Source organism: Bufo gargarizans, unplaced genomic scaffold (genome assembly GCF_014858855.1).
Source record: "Bufo gargarizans isolate SCDJY-AF-19 unplaced genomic scaffold, ASM1485885v1 fragScaff_scaffold_762_pilon, whole genome shotgun sequence".
Lineage (NCBI taxonomy): Eukaryota > Metazoa > Chordata > Amphibia > Anura > Bufonidae > Bufo > Bufo gargarizans.
The window spans coordinates 89302-111333 of record NW_025334180.1 but is presented as its reverse complement, the minus strand read 5'-3'; the positions used below and the strand labels follow the sequence as shown (position 1 = coordinate 111333).

Below are 22032 nucleotides of genomic sequence, written 5' to 3'. Positions count from 1 at the left end.
CTCCTCCTCTGCTCCATCTTAGGTTTGCTACTGTGCGGTATGATCGGGCTGCCAAGAACATAAAGAACCAGTTCATGCATTTAACAAACTACAGTGTGAATAAGAGGAGCTCAGACTACGTGAGGTAGGAGGCACCGCTTGCCCTTGCTGAGTGTGCCGCCATATTGAGGTCAGATTATTTAGTCACATTTGTCTCATCTTAGTTGTGATGACCCGGAAGTGGAGGATTATGGGAATAAATGGAGTATGAGTGCCATGCTGCGATATCTGAAACAGGAAGGGAAAGACACAGCTGGTGAGAAGGAAACCTACCCACCATATTCTCAGCCTGCCCCAAGGATGGTAACCAGATTTGACTATCTGCGGCTCCTCCTCCAGGCTCCCATGCCCCTCCCTCTCTGTTACCCCCCACACCTCTTAGTAATGCTTATGCCTCTCTGATGATGTCCTTGTCCTCTGCAGCCCTCATGTCTCAGGTGGAGGATCTCATCATTAAGACAATCATCTCAGGAGAGCTTCCAATAGCCACAGCCTGCAAGTCCTTCCAGGTCCACAGAGGAAACTGCTTTGGTGAGTCCCTGGCAGTGGGAGATGAGGACAGTGCCCCCTGGTGACAGATAATGCAATGAGTCCGTTTCCTACTCCTGCAGAGCTCTATGGGTTTGATGTGCTGACTGATGGAAATCTCAGGCCTTGGCTCCTTGAAGTTAATCTGTCTCCATCTCTGGCCTGGTAAAAACATGCCCCTATCCCCAGTGTCCATGTGTTTTTGTCATTCCTGTCACTAATGCAGTCCCTTCTGCCGGCAGTGACGCCCCCCTGGATATGAAGGTGAAGGCCAGTATGATCTCTGACATGCTGACCCTGGTTGGTGAGTATGATTGATGTGTGGTAGGCATCAGACGGAGACCATGCTGTAAGTGACAGGGCATCTCTATGGTTTGTGTAGGTGTGGAGTGTCAGGATCCTCAGCAGAGGCCAGGACATGACAAGCGGGTCCCTAGACCGCAGCGCCCCCTGTCTGCCAGTGACATTGACACAGGACTGCAGCTTGTTAGCAGAGAGAAGAATGGAAGAAGCTGTGTTCTGGGGCTCTCCACGGAGGAGGTCTGTCCTGTATCTTTCAGCACCGGCCCATGGAGCTACGTGGGGAGCCGTCACCCTGTAGATTGTGAGCTCTACAGCTTACGGCTCAGTACCTCTATGCCATTGTACATAACCAGCGATGTGCAGACCTGTCCACCCCCATAACATCTGCTAGCCTGTACCCTACTGACGCTCCTGGTTCTCCCTCTTCCTGTGTCCAGGCAAAGATCTTACGTGGGCTGCAGGACGAGGAGGCGAGGCGCGGTGGTTTTGTTCGCATCTTCCCCAGACATGATACATGGACACTGTACGGGTGAGTCCTCTGTACGCTTGAGCAGATCTGCTGTCCCTCTGAACCTGATCTGATTCCCTGTGATATTCATGCAGCTCCTTCCTGGAACATAAGACCTCTCTGAATTACATGCTGGCCATGCACCTCTTCCCAAACAGGTAGGTACAAGGCCACCCCAATTCATTGTCTGTGCTGGTCATGTGCGTCATCATCCCCTCATTTTCTACAGATCGGTTCTAAGTGATCCTCGACCAACACTACACACCGCTTTGTATGAACGAAAACTGGTGTCCCTACAGCTACGTAGAGCCAGGCGGCACAGGCTGGCACGTAGAACGGGTAAGAGGCCTACAGCGACCCTCTAGACTGCTGGAGCTCGGGCAGTGCATATGCCTCCCACCTCACCTGTGATTGGCAGTGCATGTGCCTCCTGCCTCACCTGTGGCTGGCAGTGCATGTGCCTCCTGCCTCACCCATGATTGGCAGTGAACGCGCCTCCTGCCTCACCTGTCATTGGCAGTGCACACGCCTCACTTGTGATTGGCAGTGCATGTGCCTCCCTTCTCACTTGTGATTGGCAGTGAACGCGCCTCCTGCCTCACCTGTCATTGGCAGTGCATGTGCCTCCCTTCTCACTTGTGATTGGCAGTGCATGTGCCTCCCTTCTCACCTGTCATTGGCAGTGCACACGCCTCACTTGTGATTGGCAGTGCATGTGCCTCCCTTCTCACTTGTCATTGGCAGTGCACACGCCTCACTTGTGATTGGCAGTGCATGTGCCTCCCTTCTCACTTGTGATTGGCAGTGCATGTGCCTCCTGCCTCACCTGTGGCTGGCAGTGCATGTGCCTCCTGCCTCACCTGTGGCTGGCAGTGCATGTGCCTCCTGCCTCACCCATGATTGGCAGTACACGTGCCTCCTGCCTCACCCATGATTGGCAGTGAACGCGCCTCCTGCCTCACCTGTCATTGGCAGTGCACACGCCTCACTTGTGATTGGCAGTGCATGTGCCTCCCTTCTCACTTGTGATTGGCAGTGCGCGCGCCTCCCACCTCACCTTTGAGATTGATTAGCAGGATGCTGTTGGCGCACCCTTTAGTAAAACCGTGTGTTATCTGGCAGTCTTGCCTCGACCTGCTAACAGCTGTGCAGAGGAGGAAGAAGATGAAGATCCAATTGAAGTTGAGGAACTAGAAGATGTACAGGAGCAGAACGGCCCCCCAGTGGATTCACAGACCCCTCCAGCATCACTTCCTGGGGCCAGCATCATGCGGCTCTTACAAGAGGGTGCAAACCTGAGGTATGGCTGGAGGGTCTGTGACGTGACTGCAGGGTGTGCACACTCTGGGATGTCCATGGGGTGTCTGGTATCCACCATAGATGTGTGGTTTTTGATTTGTCTCCAGTAAGGTCCAGGCTCGTTTGGCCTTCTCTGGATATTTACAGCAGGTGCAAAGTCGATTACAGAGTGAGCAAGATACAGAGAGTGTACTGCCAAAAGATGAGGAGCAGATGGTAAGCCAAAATAATCACCCCAGTGTCTGTCCTGTGAGAGCCTGTATCAGTAGATAACGAGGGCGGTGATGTCACTCCAGAGCCTGTATCAGTAGATAACGAGGGCGGTGATGTCACTCCAGAGCCTGTATCAGTAGATAACGAGGGCGGTGATGTCACTCCAGAGCCTGTATCAGTAGATAACGAGGGCGGTGATGTCACTCCAGAGCCTCTATCAGTAGATAACGAGGGCGGTGATGTCACTCCAGAGCCTGTATCAGTAGATAACGAGGGCGGTGATGTCACTCCAGAGCCTGTATCAGTAGATAACGAGGGCGGTGATGTCACTCCAGAGCCTGTATCAGTAGATAACGAGGGCGGTGATGTCACTCCAGAGCCTGTATCAGTAGATAACGAGGGCGGTGATGTCACTCCAGAGCCTGTATCAGTAGATAACGAGGGCGGTGATGTCACTCCAGAGCCTCTATCAGTAGATAACGAGGGCGGTGATGTCACTCCAGAGCCTCTATCAGTAGATAACGAGGGCGGTGATGTCACTCCAGAGCCTGTATCAGTAGATAACGAGGGCGGTGATGTCACTCCAGAGCCTCTATCAGATAACGAGGGCGGTGATGTCACTCCAGAGCCTCTATCAGTAGATAACGAGGGCGGTGATGTCACTCCAGAGCCTCTATCAGTAGATAACGAGGGCGGTGATGTCACTCCAGAGCCTCTATCAGATAACGAGGGCGGTGATGTCACTCCAGAGCCTCTATCAGATAACGAGGGCGGTGATGTCACTCCAGAGCCTCTATCAGTAGATAACGAGGGCGGTGTTGTCACTCCAGAGCCTGTATCAGTAGATAACGAGGGCGGTGATGTCACTCCAGAGCCTGTATCAGTAGATAACGAGGGCGGTGATGTCACTCCAGAGCCTGTATCGGTAGATAACGAGGGCGGTGATGTCACTCCAGAGCCTCTATCAGTAGATAACGAGGGCGGTGATGTCACTCCAGAGCCTCTATCAGTAGATAACGAGGGCGGTGATGTCACTCCAGAGCCTCTATCAGTAGATAACGAGGGCGGTGATGTCACTCCAGAGCCTGTATCAGTAGATAACGAGGGCGGTGATGTCACTCCAGAGCCTGTATCGGTAGATAACGAGGGCGGTGATGTCACTCCAGAGCCTCTATCAGTAGATAACGATGGGCGGTGATGTCACTCCAGAGCCTCTATCAGTAGATAACGAGGGCGGTGATTGTCACTCCAGAGCCTCTATCAGTAGATAACGAGGGCGGTGATGTCACTCCAGAGCCTGTATCAGTAGATAACGAGGGCGGTGATGTCACTCCAGAGCCTGTATCAGTAGATAACGAGGGCGGTGATGTCACTCCAGAGCCTGTATCAGTAGATAACGAGGGCGGTGATGTCACTCCAGAGCCTGTATCAGTAGATAACGAGGGCGGTGATGTCACTCCAGAGCCTGTATCAGTAGATAACGAGGGCGGTGATGTCACTCCAGAGCCTCTATCTGTAGATAACGAGGGCGGTGATGTCACTCCAGAGCCTGTATCGGTAGATAACGAGGGCGGTGATGTCACTCCAGAGCCTGTATCGGTAGATAACGAGGGCGGTGATGTCACTCCAGAGCCTGTATCGGTAGATAACGAGGGCGGTGATGTCACTCCAGAGCCTGTATCGGTAGATAACGAGGGCGGTGATGTCACTCCAGAGCCTGTATCGGTAGATAACGAGGGCGGTGATGTCACTCCAGAGCCTGTATCAGGTAGATACCGAGGGCGGTGATGTCACTCCAGAGCCTGTATCAGTAGATAACGAGGGCGGTGATGTCACTCCAGAGCCTGTATCTGTAGATAACGAGGGCGGTGATGTCACTCCAGAGCCTGTATCAGTAGATAATAGAGCGGTGATGTCACTCCAGAGCCTCTATCAGTAGATAACGAGGGCGATGATGTCACTCCAGAGCCTCTATCAGTAGATAACGAGGGCGGTGATGTCACTCCAGAGCCTGTATCAGTAGATAACGAGGGCGGTGATGTCACTCCAGAGCCTGTATCAGTAGATAACGAGGGCGGTGATGTCACTCCAGAGCCTGTATCAGTAGATAACGAGGGCGATGATGTCACTCCAGAGCCTCTATCAGTAGATAACGAGGGCGGTGTTGTCACTCCAGAGCCTGTATCAGTAGATAACGAGGGCGGTGATGTCACTCCAGAGCCTCTATCAGTAGATAACGAGGGCGGTGATGTCACTCCAGAGCCTGCTATCAGTAGATAACGAGGGCGGTGATGTCACTCCAGAGCCTCTATCAGTAGATAACGAGGGCGGTGATGTCACTCCAGAGCCTGCTATCAGTAGATAACGAGGGCGGTGATGTCACTCCAGAGCCTGTACAGTAGATAACGAGGGCGGTGATGTCACTCCAGAGCCTGTATCAGTAGATAACGAGGGCGGTGATGTCACTCCAGAGCCTCTATCAGTAGATAACGAGGGCGGTGATGTCACTCCAGAGCCTCTATCAGTAGATAACGAGGGCGGTGATGTCACTCCAGAGCCTCTATCAGTAGATAACGAGGGCGGTGATGTCACTCCAGAGCCTCTATCAGTAGATAACGAGGGCGGTGATGTCACTCCAGAGCCTCTATCAGTAGATAACGAGGGCGGTGATGTCACTCCAGAGCCTCTATCAGTAGATAACGAGGGCGGTGATGTCACTCCAGAGCCTCTATCAGTAGATAACGAGGGCGGTGATGTCACTCCAGAGCCTCTATCAGTAGATAACGAGGGCGGTGATGTCACTCCAGAGCCTCTATCAGGATAACGAGGGCGGTGATGTCACTCCAGAGCCTCTATCAGTAGATAACGAGGGCGGTGATGTCACTCCAGAGCCTGTATCAGTAGATAACGAGGGCGGTGATGTCACTCCAGAGCCTCTATCAGTAGATAACGAGGGCGGTGATGTCACTCCAGAGCCTGTATCAGTAGATAACGAGGGCGGTGATGTCACTCCAGAGCCTGTATCAGTAGATAACGAGGGCGGTGATGTCACTCCAGAGCCTCTATCAGTAGATAATAGAGCGGTGATGTCACTCCAGAGCCTCTATCAGTAGATAACGAGGGCGGTGATGTCACTCCAGAGCCTGTATCAGTAGATAACGAGGGCGGTGATGTCACTCCAGAGCCTTATCGGTAGATAACGAGGGCGGTGATGTCACTCCAGAGCCTGTATCAGTAGATAACGAGGGCGGTGATGTCACTCCAGAGCCTCTATCAGATAACGAGGGCGGGTGATGTCACTCCAGAGCCTCTATCAGTAGATAACGAGGGCGGTGATGTCACTCCAGAGCCTCTATCAGTAGATAACGAGGGCGGTGATGTCACTCCAGAGCCTCTATCAGTAGATAACGAGGGCGGTGATGTCACTCCAGAGCCTGTATCAGTAGATAACGAGGGCGGTGATGTCACTCCAGAGCCTCTATCAGTAGATAACGAGGGCGGTGATGTCACTCCAGAGCCTCTATCAGTAGATAACGAGGGCGGTGTTGTCACTCCAGAGCCTCTATCAGTAGATAACGAGGGCGGTGATGTCACTCCAGAGCCTGTATCAGTAGATAACGAGGGCGGTGATGTCACTCCAGAGCCTGTATCAGTAGATAACGAGGGCGGTGATGTCACTCCAGAGCCTCTATCAGTAGATAACGAGGGCGGTGATGTCACTCCAGAGCCTGTATCAGTAGATAACGAGGGCGGTGATGTCACTCCAGAGCCTGTATCAGTAGATAACGAGGGCGGTGATGTCACTCCAGAGCCTGTATCAGTAGATAACGAGGGCGGTGATGTCACTCCAGAGCCTCTATCAGTAGATAACGAGGGCGGTGATGTCACTCCAGAGCCTCTATCAGTAGATAACGAGGGCGGTGATGTCACTCCAGAGCTTCTATCAGTAGATAACGAGGGCGGTGATGTCACTCCAGAGCCTGTATCAGTAGATAACGAGGGCGGTGATGTCACTCCAGAGCCTCTATCAGTAGATAACGAGGGCGGTGATGTCACTCCAGAGCCTGTATCAGTAGATAACGAGGGCGGTGATGTCACTCCAGAGCCTGTATCAGTAGATAACGAGGGCGGTGATGTCACTCCAGAGCCTCTATCAGATAACGAGGGCGGTGATGTCACTCCAGAGCCTCTATCAGATAACGAGGGCGGTGATGTCACTGCAGAGCTTCTATCAGTAGATAACGAGGGCGGTGATGTCACTCCAGAGCCTGTATCAGTAGATAACGAGGGTGGTGATGTCACTCCAGAGCCTCTATCAGTAGATAACGAGGGCGGTGATGTCACTCCAGAGCCTGTATCAGTAGATAACGAGGGCGGTGATGTCACTCCAGAGCCTCTATCAGTAGATAACGAGGGCGGTGATGTCACTCCAGAGCTTCTATCAGTAGATAACGAGGGCGGTGATGTCACTCCAGAGCCTCTATCAGTAGATAACGAGGGCGGTGATGTCACTCCAGAGCCTCTATCAGTAGATAACGAGGGCGGTGATGTCACTCCAGAGCCTCTATCAGTAGATAACGAGGGCGGTGATGTCACTCCAGAGCCTCTATCAGTAGATAACGAGGGCGGTGATGTCACTCCAGAGCCTCTATCAGTAGATAACGAGGGCGGTGATGTCACTCCAGAGCCTCTATCAGTAGATAACGAGGGCGGTGATGTCACTCCAGAGCCTCTATCAGTAGATAACGAGGGCGGTGATGTCACTCCAGAGCCTGTATCAGTAGATAACGAGGGCGGTGATGTCACTCCAGAGCCTCTATCAGTAGATAACGAGGGCGGTGATGTCACTCCAGAGCCTCTATCAGTAGATAACGAGGGCGGTGTTGTCACTCCAGAGCCTCTATCAGTAGATAACGAGGGCGGTGATGTCACTCCAGAGCCTGTATCAGTAGATAACGAGGGCGGTGATGTCACTCCAGAGCCTGTATCAGTAGATAACGAGGGCGGTGATGTCACTCCAGAGCCTCTATCAGTAGATAACGAGGGCGGTGATGTCACTCCAGAGCCTGTATCAGTAGATAACGAGGGCGGTGATGTCACTCCAGAGCCTGTATTCAGTAGATAACGAGGGCGGTGATGTCACTCCAGAGCCTGTATCAGTAGATAACGAGGGCGGTGATGTCACTCCAGAGCCTGTATCAGTAGATAACGAGGGCGGTGATGTCACTCCAGAGCCTGTATCAGTAGATAACGAGGGCGGTGATGTCACTCCAGAGCCTCTATCAGTAGATAACGAGGGCGGTGATGTCACTCCAGAGCCTGTATCAGTAGATAACGAGGGCGGTGATGTCACTCCAGAGCCTGTATCAGTAGATAACGAGGGCGGTGATGTCACTCCAGAGCCTGTATCAGTAGATAACGAGGGCGGTGATGTCACTCCAGAGCCTCTATCAGTAGATAACGAGGGCGGTGATGTCACTCCAGAGCCTCTATCAGTAGATAACGAGGGCGGTGATATCACTCCAGAGCCTGTATCAGTAGATAACGAGGGCGGTGATGTCACTCCAGAGCCTCTATCAGTAGATAACGAGGGCGGTGATGTCACTCCAGAGCCTCTATCAGTAGATAACGAGGGCGGTGTTGTCACTCCAGAGCCTCTATCAGTAGATAACGAGGGCGGTGATGTCACTCCAGAGCCTGTATCAGTAGATAACGAGGGCGGTGATGTCACTCCAGAGCCTGTATCAGTAGATAACGAGGGCGGTGATGTCACTCCAGAGCCTCTATCAGTAGATAACGAGGGCGGTGATGTCACTCCAGAGCCTCTATCAGTAGATAACGAGGGCGGTGATGTCACTCCAGAGCCTGTATCAGTAGATAACGAGGGCGGTGATGTCACTCCAGAGCCTGTATCAGTAGATAACGAGGGCGGTGATGTCACTCCAGAGCCTCTATCAGTAGATAACGAGGGCGGTGATGTCACTCCAGAGCCTCTATCAGTAGATAACGAGGGCGGTGATGTCACTCCAGAGCCTGTATCAGTAGATAACGAGGGCGGTGATGTCACTCCAGAGCCTCTATCAGTAGATAACGAGGGCGGTGATGTCACTCCAGAGCCTCTATCAGTAGATAACGAGGGCGGTGTTGTCACTCCAGAGCCTCTATCAGTAGATAACGAGGGCGGTGATGTCACTCCAGAGCCTGTATCAGTAGATAACGAGGGCGGTGATGTCACTCCAGAGCCTGTATCAGTAGATAACGAGGGCGGTGATGTCACTCCAGAGCCTGTATCAGTAGATAACGAGGGCGGTGTTGTCACTCCAGAGCCTCTATCAGTAGATAACGAGGGCGGTGATGTCACTCCAGAGCCTCTATCAGTAGATAACGAGGGCGGTGATGTCACTCCAGAGCCTGTATCAGTAGATAACGAGGGCGGTGATGTCACTCCAGAGCCTCTATCAGTAGATAACGAGGGCGGTGATGTCACTCCAGAGCCTCTATCAGTAGATAACGAGGGCGGTGATGTCACTCCAGAGCCTGTATCAGTAGATAACGAGGGCGGTGATGTCACTCCAGAGCCTCTATCAGTAGATAACGAGGGCGGTGATGTCACTCCAGAGCCTGTATCAGTAGATAACGAGGGCGGTGATGTCACTCCAGAGCCTGTATCAGTAGATAACGAGGGCGGTGATGTCACTCCAGAGCCTCTATCAGTAGATAACGAGGGCGGTGATGTCACTCCAGAGCCTCTATCAGTAGATAACGAGGGCGGTGATGTCACTCCAGAGCCTCTATCAGTAGATAACGAGGGCGGTGATGTCACTCCAGAGCCTGTATCAGTAGATAACGAGGGCGGTGATGTCACTCCAGAGCCTCTATCAGTAGATAACGAGGGCGGTGATGTCACTCCAGAGCCTGTATCAGTAGATAACGAGGGCGGTGATGTCACTCCAGAGCCTCTATCAGTAGATAACGAGGGCGGTGATGTCACTCCAGAGCCTCTATCAGTAGATAACGAGGGCGGTGATGTCACTCCAGAGCCTGTATCAGTAGATAACGAGGGCGGTGATGTCACTCCAGAGCCTCTATCAGTAGATAACGAGGGCGGTGATGTCACTCCAGAGCCTCTATCAGTAGATAACGAGGGCGGTGTTGTCACTCCAGAGCCTCTATCAGTAGATAACGAGGGCGGTGATGTCACTCCAGAGCCTGTATCAGTAGATAACGAGGGCGGTGATGTCACTCCAGAGCCTGTATCAGTAGATAACGAGGGCGGTGATGTCACTCCAGAGCCTCTATCAGTAGATAACGAGGGCGGTGATGTCACTCCAGAGCCTCTATCAGTAGATAAAGAGGCGGTGATGTCACTCCAGAGCCTGTATCAGTAGATACGAGGGCGGTGATGTCACTCCAGAGCCTCTATCAGTAGATAACGAGGGCGGTGATGTCACTCCAGAGCCTCTATCAGTAGATAACGAGGGCGGTGATGTCACTCCAGAGCCTTATCAGTAGATAACTAGGGCGGTGATGTCACTCCAGAGCCTGTATCAGTAGATAACGAGGGCGGTGATGTCACTCCAGAGCCTCTATCAGTAGATACGAGGGCGGTGATGTCACTCCAGAGCCTCTATCCAGTAGATAACGAGGGCGGGTGTTGTCACTCCAGAGCCTCTATCAGTAGATAACGAGGGCGGTGATGTCACTCCAGAGCCTGTATCAGTAGATAACGAGGGCGGTGATGTCACTCCAGAGCCTGTATCAGTAGATAACGAGGGCGGTGATGTCACTCCAGAGCCTGTATCAGTAGATAACGAGGGCGGTGATGTCACTCCAGAGCCTCTATCAGTAGATAACGAGGGCGGTGATGTCACTCCAGAGCCTCTATCAGTAGATAACGCTGGGCGGTGATTTTTTTCTGTCACTCCAGAGCCTTTATCAGTAGATAACGAGGGGCTGTGATGTCACTCCAGAGCCTCTATCAGTAGTAACGAGGGCGGTGATGTCACTCCAGAGCCTCTATCAGTAGATAACGGGGCGGTGATGTCACTCCAGAGCCCTTATCAGTAGATAACGAGGGCGGTGATGTCACTCCAGAGCCTCTATCAGTAGATAACGAGGGCGGTGATGTCACTCCAGAGCCTCTATCAGTAGATAACGAGGGGCGGTGATGTCACTCCAGAGCCTCTATCAGTATGATAACGAGGGCGGTGATGTCACTCCAGAGCCTGGATCAGTAGATAACGAGGGCGGTGATGTCACTCCAGAGCCTCTATCAGTAGATAACGAGGGCGGTGATGTCACTCCAGAGCCTCTATCAGTAGATAACGAGGGCGGTGATGTCACTCCAGAGCCTGTATCAGTAGATAACGAGGGCGGTGATGTCACTCCAGAGCCTCTATCAGTAGATAACGAGGGCGGTGATGTCACTCCAGAGCCTGTATCAGTAGATAACGAGGGCGGTGATGTCACTCCAGAGCCTGTATCAGTAGATAACGAGGGCGGTGATGTCACTCCAGAGCCTCTATCAGTAGATAACGAGGGCGGTGATGTCACTCCAGAGCCTCTATCAGTAGATAACGAGGGCGGTGATGTCACTCCAGAGCCTCTATCAGTAGATAACGAGGGCGGTGATGTCACTCCAGAGCCTGTATCAGTAGATAACGAGGGCGGTGATGTCACTCCAGAGCCTCTATCAGTAGATAACGAGGGCGGTGATGTCACTCCAGAGCCTGTATCAGTAGATAACGAGGGCGGTGATGTCACTCCAGAGCCTCTATCAGTAGATAACGAGGGCGGTGATGTCACTCCAGAGCCTCTATCAGTAGATAACGAGGGCGGTGATGTCACTCCAGAGCCTGTATCAGTAGATAACGAGGGCGGTGATGTCACTCCAGAGCCTCTATCAGTAGATAACGAGGGCGGTGATGTCACTCCAGAGCCTCTATCAGTAGATAACGAGGGCGGTGTTGTCACTCCAGAGCCTCTAACAGTAGATAACGAGGGCGGTGATGTCACTCCAGAGCCTGTATCAGTAGATAACGAGGGCGGTGATGTCACTCCAGAGCCTCTATCAGTAGATAATAGAGCGGTTTGTACCTCCAGGAGTTGGTGATGAGGTTTTTGCAGAGAGCGGCCGCTAACTTACAGCAGTCGGTGAGTCTGAACTTGCCGGGGCGATGTGTGGCCCTCCAGGAGAGACGTCACCTGCTGGCCAAACACCTGGGAGACTTCATCTGCTTGTATGACGAGGTGAGTGTTGTACCCCACATTATACACACATGTCCTCCCCTCCTCCATCACTGGATATATGTCCTCTGGGTCTCCCTACATGTTCTTTATTTACAATTGGTCACTAGGACCATAGATGTCCCTGATTGACACGTGTTGCTAAGTCTAAAATTTAACATTTATTACTTGTCCTTAAAATGTTTCGAACACTACAATTAAAATAATCAGCTATGCTTGCTAGATACATTCATCATGGTGCCAATGACTCTGTTTACTGGGTGATCCCACTAGAGGGCGCTTGTAACTAATAGCTGTTTGAGGCTCTCCTGCCTATTATTACGGTGCCCCAGTGCTATGTTACTGCGCTCTGTTATTGGCACAGTGCGCTATTTCAAACAGCAGTCGCCCTCATGAGGTACACTTTCTCTCTTTGTATTAACAACAGATCATTTCCTAGCCATGCATACACTGGCTAAAACACGCTATCTGCCCCCCGACATGTTTCGCCAAACACTTGGCGTCTTCAGGGGTTTGGGCACTGTGCCAATAACAGAGCGCAGTAACATAGCACTGGGGCACCGTAATAATAGGCAGGAGAGCCTCAAACAGCTAACAGTTACAAGCGCCCTCTAGTGGGATCACCCAGTAAACAGAGTCATTGGCACCATGATGAATGTATCTAGCAAGCATAGCTGATTATTTTAATTGTAGTGTTCGAAACATTTTAAGGACAAGTAATAAATGTTAAATTTTAGACTTAGCAACACGTGTCAATCAGGGACATCTATGGTCCTAGTGACCAATTGTAAATAAATAATTGTATAGTCCCAACACGTGTTAGGGAGAGATATGTAAAGGTGGTCCCTACATGTTCACCTCCATCTGCGCAGTGTTCCTCCCTATGCTGTCATTATCCGGGCGGCCATTCCATTCCTAGGCAGGGATTAAATAGAAATAGGGTAAGGGGTAGGGATATTGTTTTTTCTTTTCATTTTTTCCTATCTTCTATAAAATATGTGCTGGTCGGAGGTAGGAGGATCTTGGTATTAAACGTTAGGTTTTGGTGGTGTTTCTTCTGTGATTTATTACAGGAGACAAGCCAGCTGGGCAGCGAGGAGTCGGGGGTGAATGCACTGGATTTTCAGGCTTTTCTAACAAAGGCCAGGTATGTGACCGAGGCACAGCCATGTCACCGAGGCACAGCCTCTTCGCGCCAGTCCCTTCTGTCAGCAGAGCTCTGAGCCCCCTCTTCTTTGTGTTGTAGTGAGCGGCAGCTGGAGGAGGTCCTAACCTTTTACACCCATAAAAATAAATCTGCCAGTGTATTCTTGGGGCGCTCACAGAATAAAGACGCCGGAGGAGGACGGCCAGGTGAGTGGCTCCGATATGTGCTCTGGAGGTAGACAGCAGGTGGGTGGCTGTGATGAGGGCCCTGGAGACAGAGGGGCTGGGGAGTAGCTGTGATGAAGGCCCAGGAGGTAGAGGGGCAGGTGAGTAGCTGTGATGAGGGCCCTGGAGGTAGAGGGGCAGGTGAGTAACTGTGATGAGGGCCCTGGAGGTGGACGGGCCAGTGAGTAGCTGTGATGAGGGCCCTGGAGGTGGACGGGCAGGTGAGTAGCTGTGATGAAGGCCCTGGAGGTAGACGGGCAGGTGAGTAGCTGTGATGAAGGCCCAGGGGGTAGACGGGCAGGCGAGTAGCTGTGAGGAGGGCCCTGGAGGTAGACGGGCAGGCGAGTAGCTGTGAGGAGGGCCCTGGAGGTAGACGGGCAGGTGAGTAGCTGTGATGAAGGCCCTGGAGGTAGAGGGGCAGGTGAGTAGCTGTGATGAAGGCCCAGGGGTAGACGGGCAGGCGAGTAGCTGTGAGGAGGGCCCTGGAGGTAGACGGGCAGGTGAGTAGCTGTGATGAGGGCCCAGGAGGTAGAGGGGCAGGTGAGTAGCTGTGATGAGGGCCCTGGAGGTAGAGGGGCAGGTGAGTAACTGTGATGAGGGCCCTGGAGGTAGAGGGGCAGGTGAGTAACTGTGATGAGGGCCCTGGAGGTGGACGGGCCAGTGAGTAGCTGTGATGAGGGCCCTGGAGGTGGACGGGCAGGTGAGTAGCTGTGATGAAGGCCCTGGAGGTAGACGGGCAGGTGAGTAGCTGTGATGAAGGCCCAGGGGGTAGACGGGCAGGCGAGTAGCTGTGAGGAGGGCCCTGGAGGTAGACGGGCAGGCGAGTAGCTGTGAGGAGGGCCCTGGAGGTAGACGGGCAGGTGAGTAGCTGTGATGAAGGCCCTGGAGGTAGACGGGCAGGTGAGTAGCTGTGATGAAGGCCCAGGGGGTAGACGGGCAGGCGAGTAGCTGTGAGGAGGGCCCTGGAGGTAGAGGGGCAGGCGAGTAGCCCTGGAGGTATAGGGGCAGGCGAGTAGCTGTGATGAGGGCCCTGGAGGTGGACGGGCAGGCGAGTAGCTGTGATGAGGGCCCTGGAGGTGGACGGGCAGGTGAGTAGCTGTGATGAAGGCCCAGGGGGTAGACGGGCAGGCGAGTAGCTGTGAGGAGGGCCCTGGAGGTAGAGGGGCAGGCGAGTAGCCCTGGAGGTATAGGGGCAGGCGAGTAGCTGTGAGGAGGGCCCTGGAGGTAGAGGGGCAGGCGAGTAGCTGTGATGAGGGCCCTGGAGGTGGACGGGCAGGTGAGGAGCTGTGATGAAGGCCCAGGGGTAGACGGGCAGGCGAGTAGCTGTGAGGAGGGCCCTGGAGGTAGAGGGGCAGGCGAGTAGCCCTGGAGGTATAGGGGCAGGCGAGTAGCTGTGATGAGGGCCCTGGAGGTGGACGGGCAGGCGAGTAGCTGTGATGAGGGCCCTGGAGGTGGACGGGCAGGTGAGTAGCTGTGATGAAGGCCCAGGGGGTAGACGGGCAGGCGAGTAGCTGTGAGGAGGGCCCTGGAGGTAGAGGGGCAGGCGAGTAGCCCTGGAGGTATAGGGGCAGGCGAGTAGCTGTGAGGAGGGCCCTGGAGGTAGAGGGGCAGGCGAGTAGCCCTGGAGGTATAGGGGCAGGCGAGTAGCTGTGATGAGGGCCCTGGAGGTGGACGGGCAGGCGAGTAGCTGTGATGAGGGCCCTGGAGGTGGACGGGCAGGTGAGTAGCTGTGATGAAGGCCCAGGGGGTAGACGGGCAGGCGAGTAGCTGTGAGGAGGGCCCTGGAGGTAGAGGGGCAGGCGAGTAGCTGTGATGAGGGCCCTGGAGGTGGACGGGCAGGCGAGTAGCTGTGATGAGGGCCCTGGAGGTGGACGGGCAGGTGAGTAGCTGTGATGAAGGCCCAGGGGGTAGACGGGCAGGCGAGTAGCTGTGAGGAGGGCCCTGGAGGTAGAGGGGCAGGCGAGTAGCCCTGGAGGTAGAGGGGCAGGCGAGTAGCTGTGATGAGGGCCCTGGAGGTAGAGGGGCAGGCGAGTAGCTGTGATGAGGGCCCTGGAGGTAGAGGGGCAGGCGAGTAGCGGTGAGGAGGGCCCTGGAGGTAGAGGGGCAGGCGAGTAGCTGTGATGAGGGCCCTGGAGGTAGAGGGGCAGGCGAGTAGCTGTGATGAGGGCCCTGGAGGTAGAGGGGCAGGCGAGTAGCTGTGATGAGGGCCCTGGAGGTAGAGGGGCAGGCGAGTAGCCCTGGAGGTATAGGGGCAGGCGAGTAGCTGTGATGAGGGCCCTGGAGGTAGACGGGCAGGCGAGGTAGCTGTGATGAGGGCCCTGGAGGTATAGGGGCAGGCGAGTAGCTGTGATGAGGGCCCTGGAGGTAGACGGGCAGGCGAGGTAGCTGTGATGAGGGCCCTGGAGTAGAGGGGCAGGCGAGTAGCTGTGATGAGGGCCCTGGAGGTAGAGGGGCAGGTGAGTAACTGTGATGAGGGCCCTGGAGGTAGAGGGGCAGGTGAGTAGCTGTGATGAGGGCCCTGGAGGTGGACGGGCCAGTGAGTAGCTGTGATGAGGGCCCTGGAGGTGGACGGGCAGGTGAGTAGCTGTGATGAAGGCCCAGGGGGTAGAGGGGCAGGTGAGGTAGCTGTGATGAGGGCCCTGGAGGTAGAGGGGCAGGTGAGTAGCTGTGATGAGGGCCCTGGAGGTAGAGGGGCAGGGGAGTAGCTGTGATGAGGGGCAGGGGAGTAGCTGTGATGAGGGGCAGGGGAGTAGCTGTGATGAGGGCCCTGGAGGTAGACAGCAGGTGGGTGGCTGTGATGAGGGCCCTGGAGGTAGACAGCAGGTGGGTGTCTGTGATGAGGGCCGGGAGGGTAGAGGGGCAGGGGAGTAGCTGTGATGATGGGCCGGGAGGTAGACGGGCAGGCGAGTAGCTGTGATGAGGGCCCGGGAGGTAGACGGGCCAGGCGAGTAGCTGTGATGAGGGCCCGGGAGGTAGACGGGCAGGCAAGTAGCTGTGATGAGGGCCCGGAGGTAGACGGCAGGGGGTAGCTGTGATGAGGGCCCTGGAGGTAGACAGCAGGGTGGGTGGCTGTGATGAGGGCCCTGGAGGTAGACAGGCCAGGTGGTGGCTGTGATGAGGGCCCGGGAGGTAGAAGGGGCAGGGAGTAGCTGTGATGAGGGCCCGGGAGGTAGACGGGCAGGGAGTAGCTGTGATGAGGGCCTGGAGGTAGACGGGCAGGGGAGTAGCTGTGATGAGGGCCCTGGAGGTAGACAGCAGGTGGGTGGCTGTGATGAGGGCCCTGGAGGTAGACAGGCAGGGGGTGGCTGTGATGAGGGCCCTGGAGGTAGACGGGCAGGGGAGTAGCTGTGATGAGGGCCCGGGAGGGTAGACGGGCAGGGAGTAGCCTGTGATGAGGGCCCTGAGGTAGAGGGGCAGGGAGTAGCTGTGATGAGGGCCCTGGAGGTAGAGGGGCTGGTGAGTAGCTGTGATGAGGGCCCTGGAGTAAGAGGGGCTGGTGAGTAGCTGTGATGAGGGCCCTGGAGACAGAGGGGCTGGCGAGTAGCTGTGATGAGGGCCCTGGAGGTAAGGGGCAGGCGAGTAGCTGTGATGAGGGCCCTGGAGGTAGAGGGGCAGGCGAGTAGCTGTGATGAGGGCCCTGGAGGTAGACGGGCAGGCGAGTAGCTGTGATGAGGGACCTGGAGGTAGACGGGCAGGCGAGTAGCTGTGATGAGGGCCCTGGAGGTAGACGGGCAGGCGAGTAGCTGTGATGAGGGCCCTGGAGGTAGAGGGGCAGGCGAGTAGCTGTGATGAGGGCCCTGGAGGTAGAGGGGCAGGCGAGTAGCTGTGATGAGGGCCCTGGAGGTAGACGGGCAGGCGAGTAGCTGTGATGAGGGTCCGGAGGTAGACGGGCAGGGCGAGTAGCTGTGATGAGGGCCCGGGAGGTAGAGGGGCTGGCGAGTAGCTGTGATGAGGGCCCGGAGGTAGAGGGGCTGGCGAGTAGCTGTGATGAGGGCCCTGGAGGTAGACGGGCAGGCGAGTAGCTGTGATGAGGGCCCTGGAGGTATAGGGGCAGGCGAGTAGCTGTGATGAGGGCCCTGGAGGTAGACGGGCAGGCGAGTAGCTGTGATGAGGGCCCTGGAGGTAGAGGGGCAGGCGAGTAGCTGTGATGAGGGCCCTGGAGGTAGAGGGGCAGGTGAGTAACTGTGATGAGGGCCCTGGAGGTAGAGGGGCAGGTGAGTAGCTGTGATGAGGGCCCTGGAGGTGGACGGGCCAGTGAGTAGCTGTGATGAGGGCCCTGGAGGTGGACGGGCAGGTGAGTAGCTGTGATGAAGGCCCAGGGGGTAGAGGGGCAGGTGAGTAGCTGTGATGAGGGCCCTGGAGGTAGAGGGGCAGGTGAGTAGCTGTGATGAGGGCCCTGGAGGTAGACGGGCAGGCGAGTAGCTGTGATGAGGGCCCTGGAGGTATAGGGGCAGGCGAGTAGCTGTGATGAGGGCCCTGGAGGTAGAGGGGCAGGTGAGTAGCTGTGATGAGGGCCCTGGAGGTAGAGGGGCAGGCGAGTAGCTGTGATGAGGGCCCTGGAGGTAGAGGGGCAGGCGAGTAACTGTGATGAGGGCCCTGGAGGTAGAGGGGCAGGTGAGTAGCTGTGATGAGGCCCTGGAGGTGGACGGGCCAGTGAGTAGCTGTGATGAGGGCCCTGGAGGTGGACGGGCAGGTGAGTAGCTGTGATGAAGGCCCAGGGGGTAGAGGGGCAGGTGAGTAGCTGTGATGAGGGCCCTGGAGGTAGAGGGGCAGGTGAGTAGCTGTGATGAGGGCCCTGGAGGTAGAGGGGCAGGTGAGTAGCTGTGATGAGGGCCAGGGGAGTAGCTGTGATGAGGGGCAGGGGAGTAGCTGTGATGAGGGGCAGGGGAGTAGCTGTGATGAGGGCCCTGGAGGTAGACAGCAGGTGGGTGGCTGTGATGAGGGCCCTGGAGGTAGACGGGCAGGGGAGTAGCTGTGATGAGGGCCCGGGAGGTAGACGGGCAGGCGAGTAGCTGTGATGAGGGCCCGGGAGGTAGACGGGCAGGGGAGTAGCTGTGATGAGGGCCCTGGAGGTAGACAGCAGGTGGGTGGCTGTGATGAGGGCCCTGGAGGTAGACAGCAGGTGGGTGGCTGTGATGAGGGCCCGGGAGGTAGAGGGGCAGGGGAGTAGCTGTGATGAGGGCCCGGGAGGTAGACGGGCAGGCGAGTAGCTGTGATGAGGGCCCGGGAGGTAGACGGGCAGGGGAGTAGCTGTGATGAGGGCCCTGGAGGTAGACAGCAGGTGGGTGGCTGTGATGAGGGCCCTGGAGGTAGACAGCAGGTGGGTGGCTGTGATGAGGGCCCTGGAGGTAGACGGGCAGGGGAGTAGCTGTGATGAGGGCCCGGGAGGTAGACGGGCAGGGGAGTAGCTGTGATGAGGGCCCGGGAGGTAGAGGGGCAGGGGAGTAGCTGTGATGAGGGCCCGGGAGGTAGAGGGGCAGGCGAGTAGCTGTGATGAGGGCCCTGGAGGTAGAGGGGCAGGGGAGTAGCTGTGATGAGGGCCCTGGAGGTAGAGGGGCTGGTGAGTAGCTGTGATGAGGGCCCTGGAGACAGAGGGGCTGGCGAGTAGCTGTGATGAGGGCCCTGGAGGTAAAGGGGCAGGCGAGTAGCTGTGATGAGGGCCCTGGAGGTAGAGGGGCAGGCGAGTAGCTGTGATGAGGGCCCTGGAGGTAGACGGGCAGGCGAGTAGCTGTGATGAGGGTCCTGGAGGTAGACGGGCAGGCGAGTAGCTGTGATGAGGGCCCTGGAGGTAGAGGGGCAGGCGAGTAGCTGTGATGAGGGCCCTGGAGGTAGAGGGGCAGGCGAGTAGCTGTGATGAGGGCCCTGGAGGTAGACGAGCAGGCGAGTAGCTGTGATGAGGGTCCTGGAGGTAGACGGGCAGGCGAGTAGCTGTGATGAGGGCCCGGGAGGTAGAGGGGCTGGCGAGTAGCTGTGATGAGGGCCCGGGAGGTAGAGGGGCTGGCGAGTAGCTGTGATGAGGGCCCTGGAGGTAGACGGGCAGGCGAGTAGCTGTGATGAGGGCCCTGGAGGTATAGGGGCAGGCGAGTAGCTGTGATGAGGGCCCTGGAGGTAGACGGGCAGGCGAGTAGCTGTGATGAGGGCCCTGGAGGTAGAGGGGCAGGCGAGTAGCTGTGATGAGGGCCCTGGAGGTAGAGGGGCAGGTGAGTAACTGTGATGAGGGCCCTGGAGGTAGAGGGGCAGGTGAGTAGCTGTGATGAGGGCCCTGGAGGTGGACGGGCCAGTGAGTAGCTGTGATGAGGGCCCTGGAGGTGGACGGGCAGGTGAGTAGCTGTGATGAAGGCCCAGGGGGTAGAGGGGCAGGTGAGTAGCTGTGATGAGGGCCCTGGAGGTAGAGGGGCAGGTGAGTAGCTGTGATGAGGGCCCTGGAGGTAGAGGGGCAGGTGAGTAGCTGTGATGAGGGGCAGGTGAGTAGCTGTGATGAGGGGCAGGGGAGTAGCTGTGATGAGGGGCAGGGGAGTAGCTGTGATGAGGGCCCTGGAGGTAGACAGCAGGTGGGTGGCTGTGATGAGGGCCCGGGAGGTAGACGGGCAGGCGAGTAGCTGTGATGAGGGCCCGGGAGGTAGACGGGCAGGGGAGTAGCTGTGATGAGGGCCCTGGAGGTAGACAGCAGGTGGGTGGCTGTGATGAGGGCCCTGGAGGTAGACAGCAGGTGGGTGGCTGTGACGAGGGCCCGGGAGGTAGAGGGGCAGGGGAGTAGCTGTGATGAGGGCCCTGGAGGTAGACGGGCAGGCGAGTAGCTGTGATGAGGGCCCGGGAGGTAGACGGGCAGGGGAGTAGCTGTGATGAGGGCCCTGGAGGTAGACAGCAGGTGGGTGGCTGTGATGAGGGCCCTGGAGGTAGACAGCAGGTGGGTGGCTGTGATGAGGGCCCTGGAGGTAGACGGGCAGGGGAGTAGCTGTGATGAGGGCCCGGGAGGTAGACGGGCAGGGAGTAGCTGTGATGAGGGCCCGGGAGGTAGAGGGGCAGGGGAGTAGCTGTGATGAGGGCCCGGGAGGTAGAGGGGCAGGCGAGTAGCTGTGATGAGGGCCCTGGAGGTAGAGGGGCAGGGGAGTAGCTGTGATGAGGGCCCTGGAGGTAGAGGGGCTGGCGAGTAGCTGTGATGAGGGCCCTGGAGACAGAGGGGCTGGCGAGTAGCTGTGATGAGGGCCCTGGAGGTAAAGGGGCAGGCGAGTAGCTGTGATGAGGGCCCTGGAGGTAGACGGGCAGGCGAGTAGCTGTGATGAGGGTCCTGGAGGTAGACGGGCAGGCGAGTAGCTGTGATGAGGGCCCTGGAGGTAGAGGGGCAGGCGAGTAGCTGTGATGAGGGTCCTGGAGGTAGACGGGCAGGCGAGTAGCTGTGATGAGGGCCCTGGAGGTAGAGGGGCAGGCGAGTAGCTGTGATGAGGGTCCTGGAGGTAGAGGGGCAGGCGAGTAGCTGTGATGAGGGCCCTGGAGGTAGAGGGGCAGGCGAGTAGCTGTGATGAGGGCCCTGGAGGTAGAGGGGCAGGCGAGTAGCTGTGATGAGGGCCCTGGAGGTAGACGGGCAGGCGAGTAGCTGTGATGAGGGTCCTGGAGGTAGAGGGGCAGGCGAGTAGCTGTGATGAGGGCCCTGGAGGTAGAGGGGCAGGCGAGTAGCTGTGATGAGGGCCCTGGAGGTAGAGGGGCAGGGGAGTAGCTGTGATGAGGGCCCTGGAGGTAGAGGGGCTGGCGAGTAGCTGTGATGTGTGTCCTTTGTTGATGTCTCCTTACCTGTCCTCTCCAGGTCTGCAGAGAGCCCCTGTGGCCCCAGGACCCTGTGCTCAGCAGGAAGGTCAGTGCTTTCTGTTCTGTCTCAGACCGTCACGTCTTAAGCCACGTCCCCTTGGCACACAGGCCCGAGGGCAGTATTCTTTATGGCATTCAGGCACAGCAGTAAATGTGGGCCGTTGTCTTTTCTCACCCTCAGTTGTGCCGCCATCTTCTGTCCCAGCAGACTCTGGTCACTCCACAGTCTGCGCAGCACATGGTGCCACGTCACGTCCTCCATCAGCTGGGAGCTTCCTGCACCTACCGGCCTCCTGCGGGACGCGTCCTCAGTCCTGCACCCTGGGATCATTCTCCTCCTTCCGAAGTGCTGCCCAGATCTACAGTCAGCGACTGACCCGAGCAGGCTCCGCACGGGCAGGTAGTCACCGATGAGCCGCCCCTTATACACTCTGGATGCCGCCACATTCCCTGCTCATCTCTGCGGTTTTTTACTCTTGGATTTAGCCAGTGGGCAGCCAAATGTCCTGAGGACTCGGTGTCGCTCCGCGGGGGCCGTGATGGAGCTGGAAGACCCGTATCACGTGGGAGCAGTTACAGCGTCATTGCAGCGGCTGGCGGAGAGACAAGCAAGTCGCCAAAGTTCCAGTCACCTGAGGCAGCTGACACAGCAGGTGCCAACGCCAGCGAGAGCTAGGCTACTTTCACACTCGTTTGGTGCGGATCCGTTCAGACCGGAGCAG

At 56.6% G+C, this 22032-nt stretch overlaps 1 protein-coding gene across 1 annotated transcript in view; it reads left to right on the top strand.

The window, feature by feature from the left end:
- TTLL5 (tubulin tyrosine ligase like 5) overlaps nt 1-22032 on the top strand; it is a 35426-nt gene that overhangs the window by 4698 nt on the left and 8696 nt on the right. The window contains exons 8-24 of the mRNA XM_044273570.1: nt 23-124; nt 204-295; nt 463-570; nt 651-732; nt 810-871; nt 950-1107; nt 1308-1399; nt 1474-1536; nt 1608-1717; nt 2501-2678; nt 2785-2893; nt 11993-12139; nt 13210-13283; nt 13383-13489; nt 21309-21356; nt 21492-21710; nt 21797-22006. Coding sequence (XP_044129505.1) covers nt 23-124; nt 204-295; nt 463-570; nt 651-732; nt 810-871; nt 950-1107; nt 1308-1399; nt 1474-1536; nt 1608-1717; nt 2501-2678; nt 2785-2893; nt 11993-12139; nt 13210-13283; nt 13383-13489; nt 21309-21356; nt 21492-21710; nt 21797-22006 — 1961 coding nt within the window. The remainder of the gene's footprint in view (nt 1-22; nt 125-203; nt 296-462; nt 571-650; nt 733-809; nt 872-949; nt 1108-1307; nt 1400-1473; nt 1537-1607; nt 1718-2500; nt 2679-2784; nt 2894-11992; nt 12140-13209; nt 13284-13382; nt 13490-21308; nt 21357-21491; nt 21711-21796; nt 22007-22032) is intronic.